This window comes from Pavona decussata, unplaced genomic scaffold (assembly GCF_977016875.1).
Source record: "Pavona decussata unplaced genomic scaffold, jaPavDecu1.1 SCAFFOLD_92, whole genome shotgun sequence".
Lineage (NCBI taxonomy): Eukaryota > Metazoa > Cnidaria > Anthozoa > Scleractinia > Agariciidae > Pavona > Pavona decussata.
In genome coordinates, this window is record NW_028145509.1 from 274,837 (window position 1) to 290,000 (window position 15,164).

The 15,164-nt window shown below is 38.7% G+C and overlaps 1 protein-coding gene and 1 long non-coding RNA gene across 2 annotated transcripts in view; both read right to left on the reverse strand.

Annotated features, from left to right (window-relative positions):
• Window positions 1–1,131: 1,131 nt before the first annotated feature.
• On the reverse strand, window positions 1,132–3,041 carry LOC146473678 (uncharacterized). Its single transcript, XM_085117579.1, has one exon. It carries the CDS (start codon window positions 2,949–2,951, stop codon window positions 1,812–1,814), a length of 1,140 nt encoding a protein of 379 aa, XP_084973705.1. The 5' UTR covers window positions 2,952–3,041; the 3' UTR covers window positions 1,132–1,811.
• A 5,903-nt stretch (window positions 3,042–8,944) lies between these two features.
• The window catches only part of LOC146473679 (uncharacterized), a 9,461-nt gene continuing 3,241 nt past the window's right edge, over window positions 8,945–15,164 (reverse strand). The window contains exons 2-3 of the long non-coding RNA XR_014866274.1: window positions 10,000–10,075; window positions 8,945–9,250 (exon numbers count right to left, since the gene is read on the reverse strand). This is a non-coding gene — a long non-coding RNA (uncharacterized LOC146473679). The remainder of the gene's footprint in view (window positions 9,251–9,999; window positions 10,076–15,164) is intronic.

Consider the following 15,164-nt stretch of genomic DNA (forward strand, 5'->3'; position numbering starts at 1 on the left):
ACATAAACACAGGTCGTAACAGACACAAAACACTGAAGCTTGGAATAAAGGATTGCATGATAAGGCTACTGATAGGTCTACAAAAAACATTTAGAATCTACCAAAAACTTCTAGCTGAACTCCTAAAAATGGTCAAACATTGCTTTACAAAGAAATCTCAGGAACACTATTCAGAAGTCATTGCAACTAGCTATTGTAGGTTCGTCTTGATGCCCTGACCCATCTCAGTTCATTACCAATCAACTGAACAGCGGAGGTAAGCAGATAATCACTTTCAGCAGCATCATCAAAAACGAAATGGTCAATACTTTCTCTAGTAAATCCACAATGATGCGCAGGTGAGGAAATATAATTTTTGATGAACAAATTATGATTCAGGGTTGAACCGCTTGGCCTAAGGTGAGCGTGCCATACAGCTTGACGACGACCTCCTAATATAAAGTATTTAAAGTTGAGTAATCATGCACTTTGCAACTTTTAAAGACTTGAACTAAGAAAGGCTGGATGAACAGCAAACTTTCAGTTAGGTAACATATTCCATAACCTTACGGATGATATTGAAAATCCGTCTTGTGTGTAATCATGTCCGTGTTCACTCCCCCATTTTAAGCACGGTGCCTCCTTCCTACTGCGCATACACCTGCGAATCTCGGGATAGGATAGGATGGTCCGCGGTCCGAGGAACTTTGATTTCTGAAGGACGGTGCCTCCTAATTCAAAGGTATTTTTGCGCGGTTTACGACTATGTGGTAAAGGAGACCTTAGAGGCTTGATTCGAATGTCGTGTTGCTTAGGCCGCGTCACTAAGCCAACATTTGGGGAACGGCGAGATTCGATGGGTCTTGACAGACGCGTTCGTGTACATTATTGAGAAATAATTCCCTCAGTCTCATACCTACGGACGGATGTGTTCTGTTGCTATCTGCCGTGATCCACGTGGAATTTTGATACGAGCCTTTGAAACGAATTTATGGCTGTTTTCCGTCAGTAGATCCGGTCGCTTCCTCTGGCGGACTTCCCAACCTTGTGACTTAATATATGAAGAGAAGCCGCGGCAACTTAAACTCCACGAAATCACCTCAGTCAAATCGACCCAAAACCCACACAGGAGACAAAAGGAACTCCAAAGAGTTCAGGTGTGAAATTTTTATTGAAAAATTGTAAATGGTTGTGCCTTCAAATACGATAATTTTTCCCTATAGAAATCCTAATTATAATTTCGTTAATAAACAATGGTCATCGAGATGGTGGTGTTTACGTTACAAAGGTCAACACAAATCGTAGAGCTCGGGCTAACTGTGGTCTTCCAAGTATAAAGAGCGCATTAACGACTTGCCTTGGTACACATCGTATCGTCATCAAACCTATATTTGATTTGACGATATTTTTCCCTCAAAATAAAGTTTGCTCTTACATGATACTTGCAATGGCATACAGAAATTAAATTTCTCAAAAACGACAAAGAAGTGTACCAGAAAGTGAAACTAAAACATTTTATAATTTTTACTGATGTAATGTTTATTGAGTGACTAACATTGCCATCTGAATCTCCATTATCAAAAGTTCCCTGCCTTTGTATCAGTAAAACATTGATCGACAAAACTGATTTTCCTTTAATGTCACAAGCAAACGACTCACAATGTTATATCTAACTTGCTACATTCATCGGCTGGCTGAAAGCAACGTAAATTAAGCTATGATCTTATATCACTTCGGGTTAAAACTGTGTAGAGTGTATCTCGAAGTGAACAACTACAGTTCAGTTTTCAAATGTTTCATTACACCAAGTAACGAGGAAGCACACGTACAGTCTAAAGTTCCTCCCGAGTATCCTCAAACATCCCCTTACCACTTGGTGGGGGATCAATAACTGTGCACGAAATTGGCACATTACATTGAAGTAGGACTTCCGCGGATGCTTTGGCAAAGTTTTTGCACACAGCGTTCCCCAGGTACTTGTCTCGGTTCTCTTCAGTCGTCAGATCTACAATCTGGCAACTCTGAGGTAATTTATCCACTTCAAACTCGCAAATTCTCAAGCCTGTCAGACCTTTCTCCTTCCCTTTTTCCATGTAATATTTGGCCACGTCCAAGGAAGCTGATGTTGATATAAACTGGGAGGCGTACTGAGGCCGACTGCCGCAGTTAACGTGGGAAAGAACAGTTCTTTGGGCAGCAGGATTTTTTGCGATGATTCCCTCTGGGTTCTCGTCAGGTCGTAGTATTCGATAAAGATTTTCCGGCAATGTCTGAGGCTTCCCCAATGATTCTTCCGCCTGTTTAGCATCGAGGGAAAACCTCGACAGCTGGCACCCAATAGCGTCGAACTGGGATTGGCATGGAGGAACGCATCCGTATCCGTCACAACAGGCCATAGTATTTTTGTCGCAGCATGTTTCGGTGGCATTTTCCTTGCAGCAAGAAGTTTCACCGGTGCAACACCCGTCCCCACAACATGCAGCTTCGTTCTGGCAACAGCTTTCCTCGTTGCAACATGTTTCTTCAGGCTCGCAGCACTGTTCCCCGCAGCACTCGGCTTCATCCTCACAGCAGTTTTCTTCATTACAGCAAAAGCTGCTAGCCGTGCAACAATACTCTCCGCACAGTTTTGGATATCCTTCAGGACAGCAAAATTCTGGATTTATCTTAGGTAAGCACAGTGGATGGTCTGCAGGGCAACACTTACTCTCTGGATCCCCTGGTGTACAGCAAATTGTATCTCCTGGGCAGTAGTATGTCACGCCCTCAACTTCGGCGCAGACCTCGAAGCGCACCTTTGATTTGCCCAGATCGCTTTTCTGAGAAACTTTGGGAGAATTCGCAGCTTTTCTCAAGGCTTTCTTGCAGCTGTTCTCTCGAGGTACTTTATGACCTGATACAAACCGGTTTGTTGCAATAACAACTAGAATAATGCAAGTAACCTTCCAAGCTAACATTGTTGTAACTGCCATTATTCGCGGGAACAACAGAAATGAGCCGACCGCGTTCTTGGAAAAGTACTTCCTTGTGGCGACACCGAACCTTCAGGCTTGATATAACACGTGACAATCACGAGATAGCATGTTTCCAAAAATAGTTTCTAGGAATTCTTCTCATATCATCACGTCCTGTTGATTTTCCTTTCCGTGACCTTGTCATAACACGCAAAGCAAAGAAAGAAGCGACTTTCTACTATACACTGTAAACTGATCACTTACTTTAGCAGCGTTCGTATATTACAGTAAATATATCATCATGCCCCTCAAGAAGAAGAAATTAAACAATTCTTGTCAGTTAAAGAACATGCAGATGTCATGAGATGTTAAATATGCATTTAGCTATCTTTTATTTTTATTTTATTTCTTGAGCGGTAGAGAATACGGCGGGCGAGAGCAGCAGTAAACAGTTTCTTTTCATGAAATCGTCCAATCAACAGGTTCTTTGTTAAGTTATGTACAATGCATTCTACATGCAAATATGACCGTGTAAGTACAAAATAAATCTCTTGTCCTGTGACCTATAGCCTCTAAACAATCGCTTTTTGAGTCGTCACGGAACTTGTGGATAGAAGCGCTATGTAACAACCTTTAGACTGGACGCATTACGTATCTCAGAGACAAATTGTCTGTCTTAGAGGTAATTTGCGCTTGCCAATATTGAATTTTTTTTCGAAGAAAAACTCATGATCAGTTCATGGGGACATGGAAATCCATTCGTCAAGACAAATACATTGGTACGGTCGCGATATTGCATTCATATTAAAATGTATAAAACGTTAAATTGGATGACACCAGAATACTTAAGATCATATTTTGTTTAATTTTCACAATAATGTCAATTTCTATCATCTAAGGAATACTGAAAACACACTAACTCTTCTACAATCCCGCACTGAATTATTTGAAAATTAAAAATGATAAACAAGATCAATGAAAATCTTCCATCTTTCTGGAATATAGCAAAAAGTTGACAAAAAAGCCATTAAATCATTAGCTTATAACTATGTCTTTTACGAGCAAAATAATACAGTCATTTAGAATAATTCAGGGGAAAACCAACTTACCAAAATTGTGAGTTTAAACGCTTTTTTAGCCACGGCTAAATCGAGGAATGTTCTTTGTGGAAATAGCTCTGAGGAAATCCATTTTACTAATCTATTGTTACACAAAACTTGTGGGTAGAATAAAAACCACCCCTAACCTGATTCAAGTGATTGAAAACCTAAGAAATGCATCTGCCTATCATGTGACCAACCTTTAAACAACAAAGATCCAAATGTCGGCTAGAAACTTTCATCAGTCATTCATAATCACAGCAAAATCTGAAACTAATGGAACAGTGGGCGGTGGCAAAAATGCATTTCTAGTAAATAAAGCTTAATCAGTAACCAAAATGAAGTTCTCACGATAAAGTGGTCTTTTGTCATTTCTGGCCGTTTATCTCCATATTATATTTTCGAACAAGCTTTTCAAAAACTCCACTTTCCAGGTATTATATATATTTAGCCAAGCCTAAAAGCAGAGTTCCACAATTCCTTTTTAATAGCATTTGTATACATGCTACTTTGCTTATTGTATGAACGTAATAACGTTACAAATTCTTCATCCTGTCTTGAGTTATATATATCTTAAGTGCATGTAAAGCAAACTTTTTACGCGTCAGCGGAAAATTTTTTGAACCATAAGCTGTTCTTGTTGATCGTGCGAGATCACATTGCTGAATCCGATGAAGTTCGAGAGCATAAAACACTTGTGGATGAAAAAATTACGCTCTCTCTCAAATATTTCTTCTGTGGAAACTATTAGTGCATTTGTGTAAAGTTTGAAATGCGTACAATAAAGAAAACGTGGCTACCACGTAATGTTTCCACGCGTGCAATTTGGCCGCTCGGATAAAAATAAAATATTTGTATCAAAATTTATTACTTTGTAAATATTCCTAGTACAGAAATATTTATAGTCTCATAATAAACGTTACAAGAAAATAAATAAAGGAAAAATAATGTTTGGTAATGGTTCGAAATATTTGAACGTTTACTTTAAAATTAGGGCGTACTATTTACAATTAGCATACCTCAGTGACCGACTATCACGTAAACGCGCAATCTGATTGGCTACACAGGTGCCGTCTATCGATCGATAGACGGCACCTGGAGCTGTTGAAAAATGGCTTCCCCTTCTTGTTTTCATAAAGTTTGTGAAGAAGACGTACAAAACGTTTTGCAAAGTGCCATGCCAGAAAAAAAAACAAAGAAAGCTACCAAGTATGGAATAAAGATTTTTAAAGGTAAGTGCAGAACAATTTCCGAAATAGTGTCAGTGAGACAAACAAATGGCGAACCGTTTAAAGTTTCTTCACTTAAAGCCATCCGAGCGGCCATTGATAGATAATTATTTGAAGCAAGAACCTATTTAAAACAAGCCGGGGTCTATCGTCGGTGATTATGAATTTAAGAAGGGAAATGATACGCTAAATGCAGTCTGTAAAAATCTGATGAACGAGGGAAAAGTTCGTCCAGTTGTTCATAAAACTCCCATCACAAGCGAGCAATTGCAAAAGCTTTTTGAAAGTGGTCAACTAGGAAATGCAGATACAAAAGATCCTAAACAATTACAGCAAACCGCGTAGTTTTACACATACCTGTATTTCGGGAGGAGAGGAAGAGAAAACCAACGCAGTCTCACTCCAAAGATATTTAACCTCCGCCAAACACCCCAGGGTAGACGATATTTTGAGCTGCGAAGAGACTTTCCGGGGGCGGTTTTGTCGACAAAAAACGGGCCACCAAGGCGGCGTCAACGACAACTACGACGAAGCAGACGGCAAAGTGTTTGTCAACTCTTTTCCAGAATTTGAAAATGACAAGGTCTTTGAAATTAAACTTAGTTTGAGCTTCACATCATTTTTTCTTTTACGATTTAATTTGCAAGTTTCTGAGACTGCGCAATGTATGGCGAGATCACTGTGTAGCTTTGTTTTAATTGATGAATGAACTTTGCAAATGCGCCAGTTTGTCAGAGCACGCGCAATTTAGCATGCATCATTGCACAAATGTATCAAAATTTATGAAATAAAAAGATTTTTTTGCTTGATAGATCGATCACTGAGGTATGCTAAAACAATTAGACGGCTCGCTCTCGGTTTCTATCGCCTTTGATAGTTGGCTCGGGGCTTCGCCCCTCGCCAACTATCAGCCGATAGAAACCTCGAGCTCGCCGTCTAATTGTTAAATATGCGCTGTGAATGACGAGCACAAAATGTTCAAAACAATTAATGACTCTAGGAATATTTCTCCTAAAAAAAAATTCTAGTCTCTAACTAAAATTTAAGAGAAGAATACAGGAAAAATAATGTTTGGTTGTGGCCCGAAATATTTCAGCAAGTCCAGCACAAAATGTTTAAAACAATTCATAACTCTGTGAATATTTCTCTTACAGAAATAATTCTAGTCTCTAAGTAAACGTTAACAAAAGGAGAATACAGGAAAAATAATGTTTGGTTGTGGCCGAAATATTTCAGTGAGCGCTTTAATTTAAAACCGAAATATATTCATCGTAATACGAGAAGTGTCTGAAAGCCGAGGCTGTAAAGTGGGTCAAATTGGATTATGAACTGGTACCAGTTGTTAAACATCTTGTCTCTTACCACAATTTGCTTTAGGTTTGTTTAATTTGCCTTTCAACTATCGGAGGATGGGCGTTTAAAAAGAATTCATGAAAAAATTGTTATCCTTTTTTCCTTGCGTTAACGACAATTACGAACATTTTGGTTAAAGCGCCTTTAAAACCTTGAAGTTATTCTTCTCCTGGGAATTGTTGTTCAAGTCCTTCAAGCCACGTTAAAGCTAACACAAACTTACCGTTAACTTTGAGCTCGTTTTTATCCTTCAGGGATGTATATTTTTGCATTGTGACCTTAACTTGTCTTCTGTTGTTAAGCTCTATCGATAAAATCGTGAGATTATTGACTCTTTAAGTTTCATCTCGGAGTAGCATTAATGAAAGTTGAAGAACCATTCGATGAATTTAAGCAATGAGACACACATAGACCATGTTGTAATATTGCAGTTTGAACAAAGAATTTCGATTGACATAACGGCCCTCAGAGATATGAACGTAAAACAATAGTTTTCTTTAGTTAACTCCCAAGTTAAGCTTGTTAAGCTTTTTCCGATATATAATTAGATTCTAAACAAAGTTACGTTTGCCCATTTCGCATAAAATTTTGTAAATAGAGCTCTCCATGTATTTGACAGAATTTTGCTGCATCTGCTGTATCGTTCTTTAGAATTAGGGGAAATCACTCAAGACCAACTGCGTCTAGTTTTCATTCGTTGGCGATTGCCCAAATTCTTTTCTTCGCGTTAAAGATGATTCATTTATGGTCCCACATTTTGAAGTTGTGAACTTCATGAACGTTTTAGCCTGTAGTTTGTGTCAACTGACCATAGTTAGGCCTTCACCATGTTAAAGATTTAAGTCCACAAAAGGCGATGAGTAAGCTAGGTTTGCTTTATTAAAGCAAGGTTTTCGTCAAAAGTGTGCGAAGTCGTGCGTAGTAGAATGATCTGTTTTGTGATCTTCTTTACAACAATGCTTGCCGTGAACTGATCTTATTAAGTGCAAACGCGTGACAAAATGCTGCCTTCTATTTTCAATTGATCTCTCAACAACATGAAAATTGCTTTCAAGCTTGCTTATCCCTAAACAAAGAAATTGATGTCATTTTCAGGTTAATTTGATGCAAATACGTTTTGCAATCCAAAAATTCGGAAAATTTCACTCCATTCATTAGAACTTTTATTATCAGCTTAGGTTTGGTCTCATATACTAAAAGACAAGTCGTTAATGACATACGTGATTTACAAGACTGATTACTGTTCCCATACTACAACTAGTCCCTAGTTTTCCTTAGGAATATTAAAGACAGCGGAACACGCGAGTGAGCGCAAAAATTCCCTTGTCAGGAGAAAAAGCTAAACCGAGTCCCTTCGCGGGAGAGAATCGTTTCGACTCGTGCTCGAGTGTTTCGTTCGCTCTAGGGAAAAATAAGGGAGTATTCCTTTGACGAAAACAATTTGAACACCTTTGAACGAGTTCCAAGAGCTCTTTGGTGCTTCGTAGGTGAATAAATTACTTTTGCAAGTTACATTGTGTTTACGAATGTCAAACAAAACAACTTTCAAAAACATTTTTGAGTTTCGTGGGAAGCTGGTTTAGGATTTACAAAGGGATTTCATGAATGTAAGAAAATTAAATTACTAGAAAATTGGAAACATTTAGCTCCCACCACAAGAGTGGAACTCGAGTGGAAATCGTGTTTCTAAAACTTTGTTTCTCGGCTACAATAAACAGTTTTTCTCTTAAGAGAAATATATGTGCACTCAGTATTGGCCTTGGATTGGAAGGGGCTGTTAGGGCGCGATGGGCTCATGTATGGCAATTTCAATTTAATGACAAATATTTGTACTGAAATTGCTGATTATGTCTATCCATGTCCTCCTATTTTTTTTTTCTTTTAACTTCACCAATAACTCAGTCGTTTGTAGCGTAATTTATACCTTCCATAATACTCATTTGGAGGCTTTGGGAGTTCTACGAATTCATCTAATTGAAGGAAGGTGCTTCGTTGTAAAGCAGTATTTTTGCGCAGCTTATGAAAATTTTGGGAAAGCAGATGTTAGCACGCGAATCAGAAAAGAAAATTCTTTCTCATAACAGAAGATTTACTAGTAACTTTGTCACATAACCAGGACAAAGATGGAAGGTCTCGAGACAATAAAAGAAGAAACACTTGCAAACCTTCCAGAAAGAAGGATGTGAGACACGCGTATATAATACGAGTGGAACTAAATGTTGCTGACCTAACCGATATATCTACAACACCTGTTGATCACTACAATCCCTATAGAAATGTTTGCTGCGAAGTGGTAGCCTTAAAAAAATCGGAAAAAGATTTTGACGTATTGATTTTATTTGCTGTTTCGCATAATATCACTTTAGTAGATATAACATAGTGAACAATCTCTCGTGGTTCTCACAGGTATAATGTCAAATGACTGGTTTGACCTAGCCTGTTTGTGGCGTCTTCTTTTTTCTTCCACCATGAGGACGTCGACGTCTGCGACGTGTCCAACGCCCCCCCTGTGGATCTAGGATCTTGATACCATCCAATCCTCCTCTTGAATGGGTTGATCCTGTACCTGTACTGACCTCCTGCAAAGTAGTCTTGACTTTGTAATCTTGAATCACACCTTTTGGCATGGGCTTTCCTACAGACCAGAAATGGAATAGAATTTTTCCGTATCTAAGATGTGTCATCAGGCTATAGCAACGAGAGGCACAACTAAGTGGTAGTGTGCCGGTGGTCCTGGGTTCAAGTCTCGCTTGAAAAAACTCTAATAGTCCCTTTGCAGCTTACGGTCACATGGTACAAAATCCACCATGCTGGAGAACAAGCTACGCACTAGGACATCTAAAACAAAGAAAATTTAAGTATGATTGAACGAAGTCGATTTGTTCCGGATGTCCCAGTGCGCAACTTGCTCTCCAACAAGGTGGATTTTCTACCATGTGACCGTTAGCTGCAAAGGGCCTATTGGAGCTGTTTAACGGGGTAGACCCAAGTTGTTATACAATGGGTCAGAGGGAGCGACGTTACCGTCCCCTTGGGCTTTTAGTATGTTTTAATATTATGAAAAGATGTTACTTTTTGTGGATGACCTATTATGTTCTCTATAAGCTTAAGTTTTATTTCGAGTAATAGCGCCTCTTGGGATACTTTTCTGAAAAATTGGAATTCAGACTAGACCTGAGATCCCTCGCCTCTGGCTTCGAGGAATTGTCTCATTATATATTTTATCCTAAAAAGTGAATATGATGTAACTTGGCTTGAGGGATGCAAGAGATTAACTTCCTAGAAAGCCTAGCGACCTATGAATGATCCCATTGCTCGAAAGTTGTGCATCATCATCCCCTTCCAGCTATAAAAAAAATTAAGGCATAAACAAGATAGACTGACCTGAAATTCCATTAGGGAAGCAGATGAACACAAAGACAATTACAACCGTCAGTTTGGCCAGCATGTCTCAAGACTTCTATAACGAGGGAAGGAAAGTTTAACACGATTTATGAAAATTACAAGTTAGGAAAGTAAAAAGTGAACATGTTAGCGAAAGTTCGAGGATGGAATTTTCCTCGTGTCACTCTTTTACAGTTAACTTGAGCAAGAGATTTCCTTGGTTTGGTGTTGTGCAGGAGACAAATTAAATGATGCTGTTTGACTTGGACGTATACATGTATGTTGCTTATAGTTTTAACTGAACCACTGCTTTAAGGTCATCTTTTTCAGACCCTTCGAAGTTAACTGTAATTGAAACCTTTCCTTCACAATTTGTTCTTTGACATGAGAAAGAATTTCCTATTTCACTCCAAAGAAAAATCTGCGCAGTAATCAATTTTAAATTTTATTTCTTTTCCCACCATAAACCGCAATTTTCAAAAAAAGTAAGCTTTCTAAGACAATGTTGTTAGTATTTTAAGAGCGCTCGGATAAGTAACCATTAATAGGGCCAATGGTACCATAAATTGTGTGTTGCCCTTTCTCTTACGCAATATACGGTTATCCAGTTCCTTTTAGCAGGTTAACGATGACTGTTGGATCGACTTCCATGGCCCCCTGATAGTGACAGACATTAAATAAGACTCGGCGATAGATAATAATATCCCATGAACTTTTTAAAAAAAAAATATCTTAAATTTATATTTCGCTCTGCATGTTTTTGCATCGAGCACTCCTGCGACTGAGTGAAGCAATCATTGTATTGTTTCTTTGTTAAAAAAAAAAAATATATATATATATATCTGTCTGGATTTTTAAGAACATGCCTTCAGAAATTAACCACATTTTGAGACTTTCTAGGCTGATGGAATATGCTAGTCCAGAACATGACTTTAATTAGGGCTCATCACAAGAAAGCAAGGTCAAAGAATACTACAGACCTGGTATAGAAGGTTTGTCTTTGAAATTGGACATGACACTAGCACTGACATTTGAACTGACATGAAACATGGCCTATGTGTTGACAAAACAAGTGCGACATTTCGCAATTATTAACGGCGCCAACGCATCTTAAATCTCACCCGAAACCCGGTCTTTTAGCGGTCCAGTCTAGCTTTCTACAACAGAATCGGCTTAATCGGAGCAAGACAGTGTTCTAAATTGATTTTCCGAATCTCTTCTATATTTACAAATCGAAACGAATCACGCCGAACGACATCTGGAAATTATTTATGACATTGAGACCGGAAATCCGACCCCAAACCGCACCTCTCGACTAATCGATCACAAGCCTAACAACGCTACAGTTATAACGGCGAAAAATAATCGAATAGCTTTTCAAACTCACGCTTTTTGAAGAGAAAATCCTTGCCATTTCTTGTTCGTGTTTAGTGATATAACTTTAAGTCCCGGATGTTGGCAAAAAGATTGGAACGGGGAACACATATGGCGGCTTTCAACAAGAAAATAAACTAAGTCTTTGGCCAGGTGAAAAATTCCCCATAATTTCATCTTGCCCGACTAGAAATCATCCCTAAGAGCTACTTTTTAAAGCCAAAGACTGTCACCTCCTCAAGCAAAGCCCAAAATATGCCAGCCTTCGTCCAAGCCCGAGTAACTAAAGTTTACTCGTTTAGCTGAAAAACAGGACTACTGGTAGCAAGCATATTAGACGAGACAGGAACTGCACTCGTGAGACTTATTCCCTCACTAGACTTAATGATGTCCTCAGGAAAACTTTGCTTCAGGAAGCCAAACAAAACGCTAGGGCTAACGAATTTCTTCTCAGCTAAGACCGCGCCGAATTCAAAGCGAGTTCGTTGTGCCGTGTATAAACGTTTGAGAGAGAATGGGGCTAGCTGGGCAAAACAATTAAATGACTCTACATCGGGGAGTTTCGGGGAGGGGGGGGGGGGGGTAAGGAGAAGAATAGTATTTGTCTTTTAAATGACTGCTGGTGACTCTTGTATTGTACATCCCTACATTTAATGGGAAATAAAAAAATAATAATAATAATAAAAAAAAACAAGTTATATGTTAAGAAAAGTTAACAAAAATCATAGATTTCTGAGGGTATGTTCTTTTAAATTCAGACAGATATTATTAGTATTTGGGCTCAAATTGTTCAGAACGGCTTGATATGCTTCTTTGTATCATTAATCACTTCAAGATAAACTGTAGTAACCAAATAAAGAGGAAATGGTGCCTCCACAAGTTATATTTTAGGCAAGAAATCATGTCAGTTTATGAGTGACACAAAGCAAGGGCTAACTAGTTCCTTGCATTCATCATATTTTGAAATAAGCTGTAAAGTTGAGTCTTTAAGCCCTTCTACTAACAGCAGTTACATTGTTAGACAAAACAACTGTGATTTACAAAAGCAGGACTAGCAAGAAAAGCTTATATTTTCATCATTCCACTTATATCATTTTAATATCTGTCTGGATTTTTAAGAACATGCCTTCAGAAATTAACCACATTTTGAGACTTTCTAGGCTGATGGAATATGCTAGTCCAGAACATGACTTTAATTAGGGCTCATCACAAGAAAGCAAGGTCAAAGAATACTACAGACCTGGTATAGAAGGTTTGTCTTTGAAATTGGACATGACACTAGCACTGACATTTGAACTGACATGAAACATGGCCTATGTGTTGACAAAACAAGTGCGACATTTCGCAATTATTAACGGCGCCAACGCATCTTAAATCTCACCCGAAACCCGGTCTTTTAGCGGTCCAGTCTAGCTTTCTACAACAGAATCGGCTTAATCGGAGCAAGACAGTGTTCTAAATTGATTTTCCGAATCTCTTCTATATTTACAAATCGAAACGAATCACGCCGAACGACATCTGGAAATTATTTATGACATTGAGACCGGAAATCCGACCCCAAACCGCACCTCTCGACTAATCGATCACAAGCCTAACAACGCTACAGTTATAACGGCGAAAAATAATCGAATAGCTTTTCAAACTCACGCTTTTTGAAGAGAAAATCCTTGCCATTTCTTGTTCGTGTTTAGTGATATAACTTTAAGTCCCGGATGTTGGCAAAAAGATTGGAACGGGGAACACATATGGCGGCTTTCAACAAGAAAATAAACTAAGTCTTTGGCCAGGTGAAAAATTCCCCATAATTTCATCTTGCCCGACTAGAAATCATCCCTAAGAGCTACTTTTTAAAGCCAAAGACTGTCACCTCCTCAAGCAAAGCCCAAAATATGCCAGCCTTCGTCCAAGCCCGAGTAACTAAAGTTTACTCGTTTAGCTGAAAAACAGGACTACTGGTAGCAAGCATATTAGACGAGACAGGAACTGCACTCGTGAGACTTATTCCCTCACTAGACTTAATGATGTCCTCAGGAAAACTTTGCTTCAGGAAGCCAAACAAAACGCTAGGGCTAACGAATTTCTTCTCAGCTAAGACCGCGCCGAATTCAAAGCGAGTTCGTTGTGCCGTGTATAAACGTTTGAGAGAGAATGGGGCTAGCTGGGCAAAACAATTAAATGACTCTACATCGGGGAGTTTCGGGGAGGGGGGGGGGGGGGTAAGGAGAAGAATAGTATTTGTCTTTTAAATGACTGCTGGTGACTCTTGTATTGTACATCCCTACATTTAATGGGAAATAAAAAAATAATAATAATAATAAAAAAAAACAAGTTATATGTTAAGAAAAGTTAACAAAAATCATAGATTTCTGAGGGTATGTTCTTTTAAATTCAGACAGATATATATATATATATATATATATATATATATATATATATATATATAATATATATAGCGACAGCGACACGTAACAACGCGAAAGCAACAGTTGAGACTAAATTGGCGCAGGGAGCTTTAAAAAAAACTATTGTGCCTGTGTCTCAATCGTACGTAATCGAGAAAGAACAAAAATCGTGTTTTATATAGAGAAGGTCCTTGACTTTCATTTTGTCAGATCAAATTTGTTTGACTTTGCAGTAAACGATTGGCCGAGATAATATGTCGCAAGCCCAATGCATGGCCAATAGGAAACATGGGTTTCGACTAAATAAATATTACATTTATCTCAAATATAGTTGATTTACTTACAATGAAGTAGTCTTTAGTCTTTTCTGGTCGTTTCTCCCCATTTATTTCTTGTAGAATAGCCCTGATTAACAAGTAACAACGCGCCGTTTGACTCAGAACAAATAGCTACGGTCTTAGTAACCGTGCGTCCTATTGAAATCCGAGGCGCAGCCGCTGAGCGCGCGAGTGTTGACTCATAATCCCCCCCTGGGTAGGAACCAAATTCGATCAATCGTGCGAACCTCGTAAGAAGAAACTATGCCCATTTCCATATAAGGAAGCAAAGGGTGCCCACTCCTGGGGGTCTAAAAAGCCGCTAGAAGTCTGGTAACGAAGAGGTGTCGGACAATGTTCGGGAGAGAGAAAACTGGAAACAAGAGTAGCTGCGAGTTTGAAATATGTGATTAGTTGGAAGCTGTTTCACCCGAAATATTTCGTTGTTTTTTTTTTTTTTTAATACCTTGCCATGGAACCACAAACTAACTTAATAGCATCGTTTAAAATACCTTTACTCCAGTTCAGCGCCTGAAAGACGTTTTTTAAAGTGTTCGATTTGTTTTCTTTTGTATTTAGCGATTGTTGTCATAAATATCTGTATCTCTTTAAGCTTATTAGAAGTGCAAGTAATTTAACTGCCGTAACAGAACTGCAACAATTTTCATACGATGTTGAAGCTATCCGAAGAAGCTGGAGTTGGTGCTAGCTCGCTCAAGCTGGGAAGACCGGACTGCACTACATCAAGTAATGTTTGTAAAAATCCTGAATATTAATGGTACAGTTTGGCCAACAGCGATCCAATAAACTAATCATATTTCAAACCCCAAATATATCAGTCCAGTCATAAATTTCAAAATTGTTTTCGGCTCCTTCCATGTTGGGAGAGTAACCTTTTTGTCACATTTTGTAACTAGCAAGAGGTGGAAGGGGTTTGCCGTGCTCTTACCGCCTTCAGACGAATTTAAAAAACAATGTCTATTGTATTTACGGTTCAGTGATTGGCCAGTAGCTCTAATCTTCTAGCAACGGCTAAATCGTTTCCCACCCAGTCACTTTTTAGTGTTAACGC

What these genes read in the sequence shown, in the direction of transcription:
- LOC146473678 (XM_085117579.1), bottom strand. Translation starts at nt 2,951, where the DNA reads ATGGCAGTTACAACAATGTTAGCTTGGAAGGTTACTTGCATTATTCTA.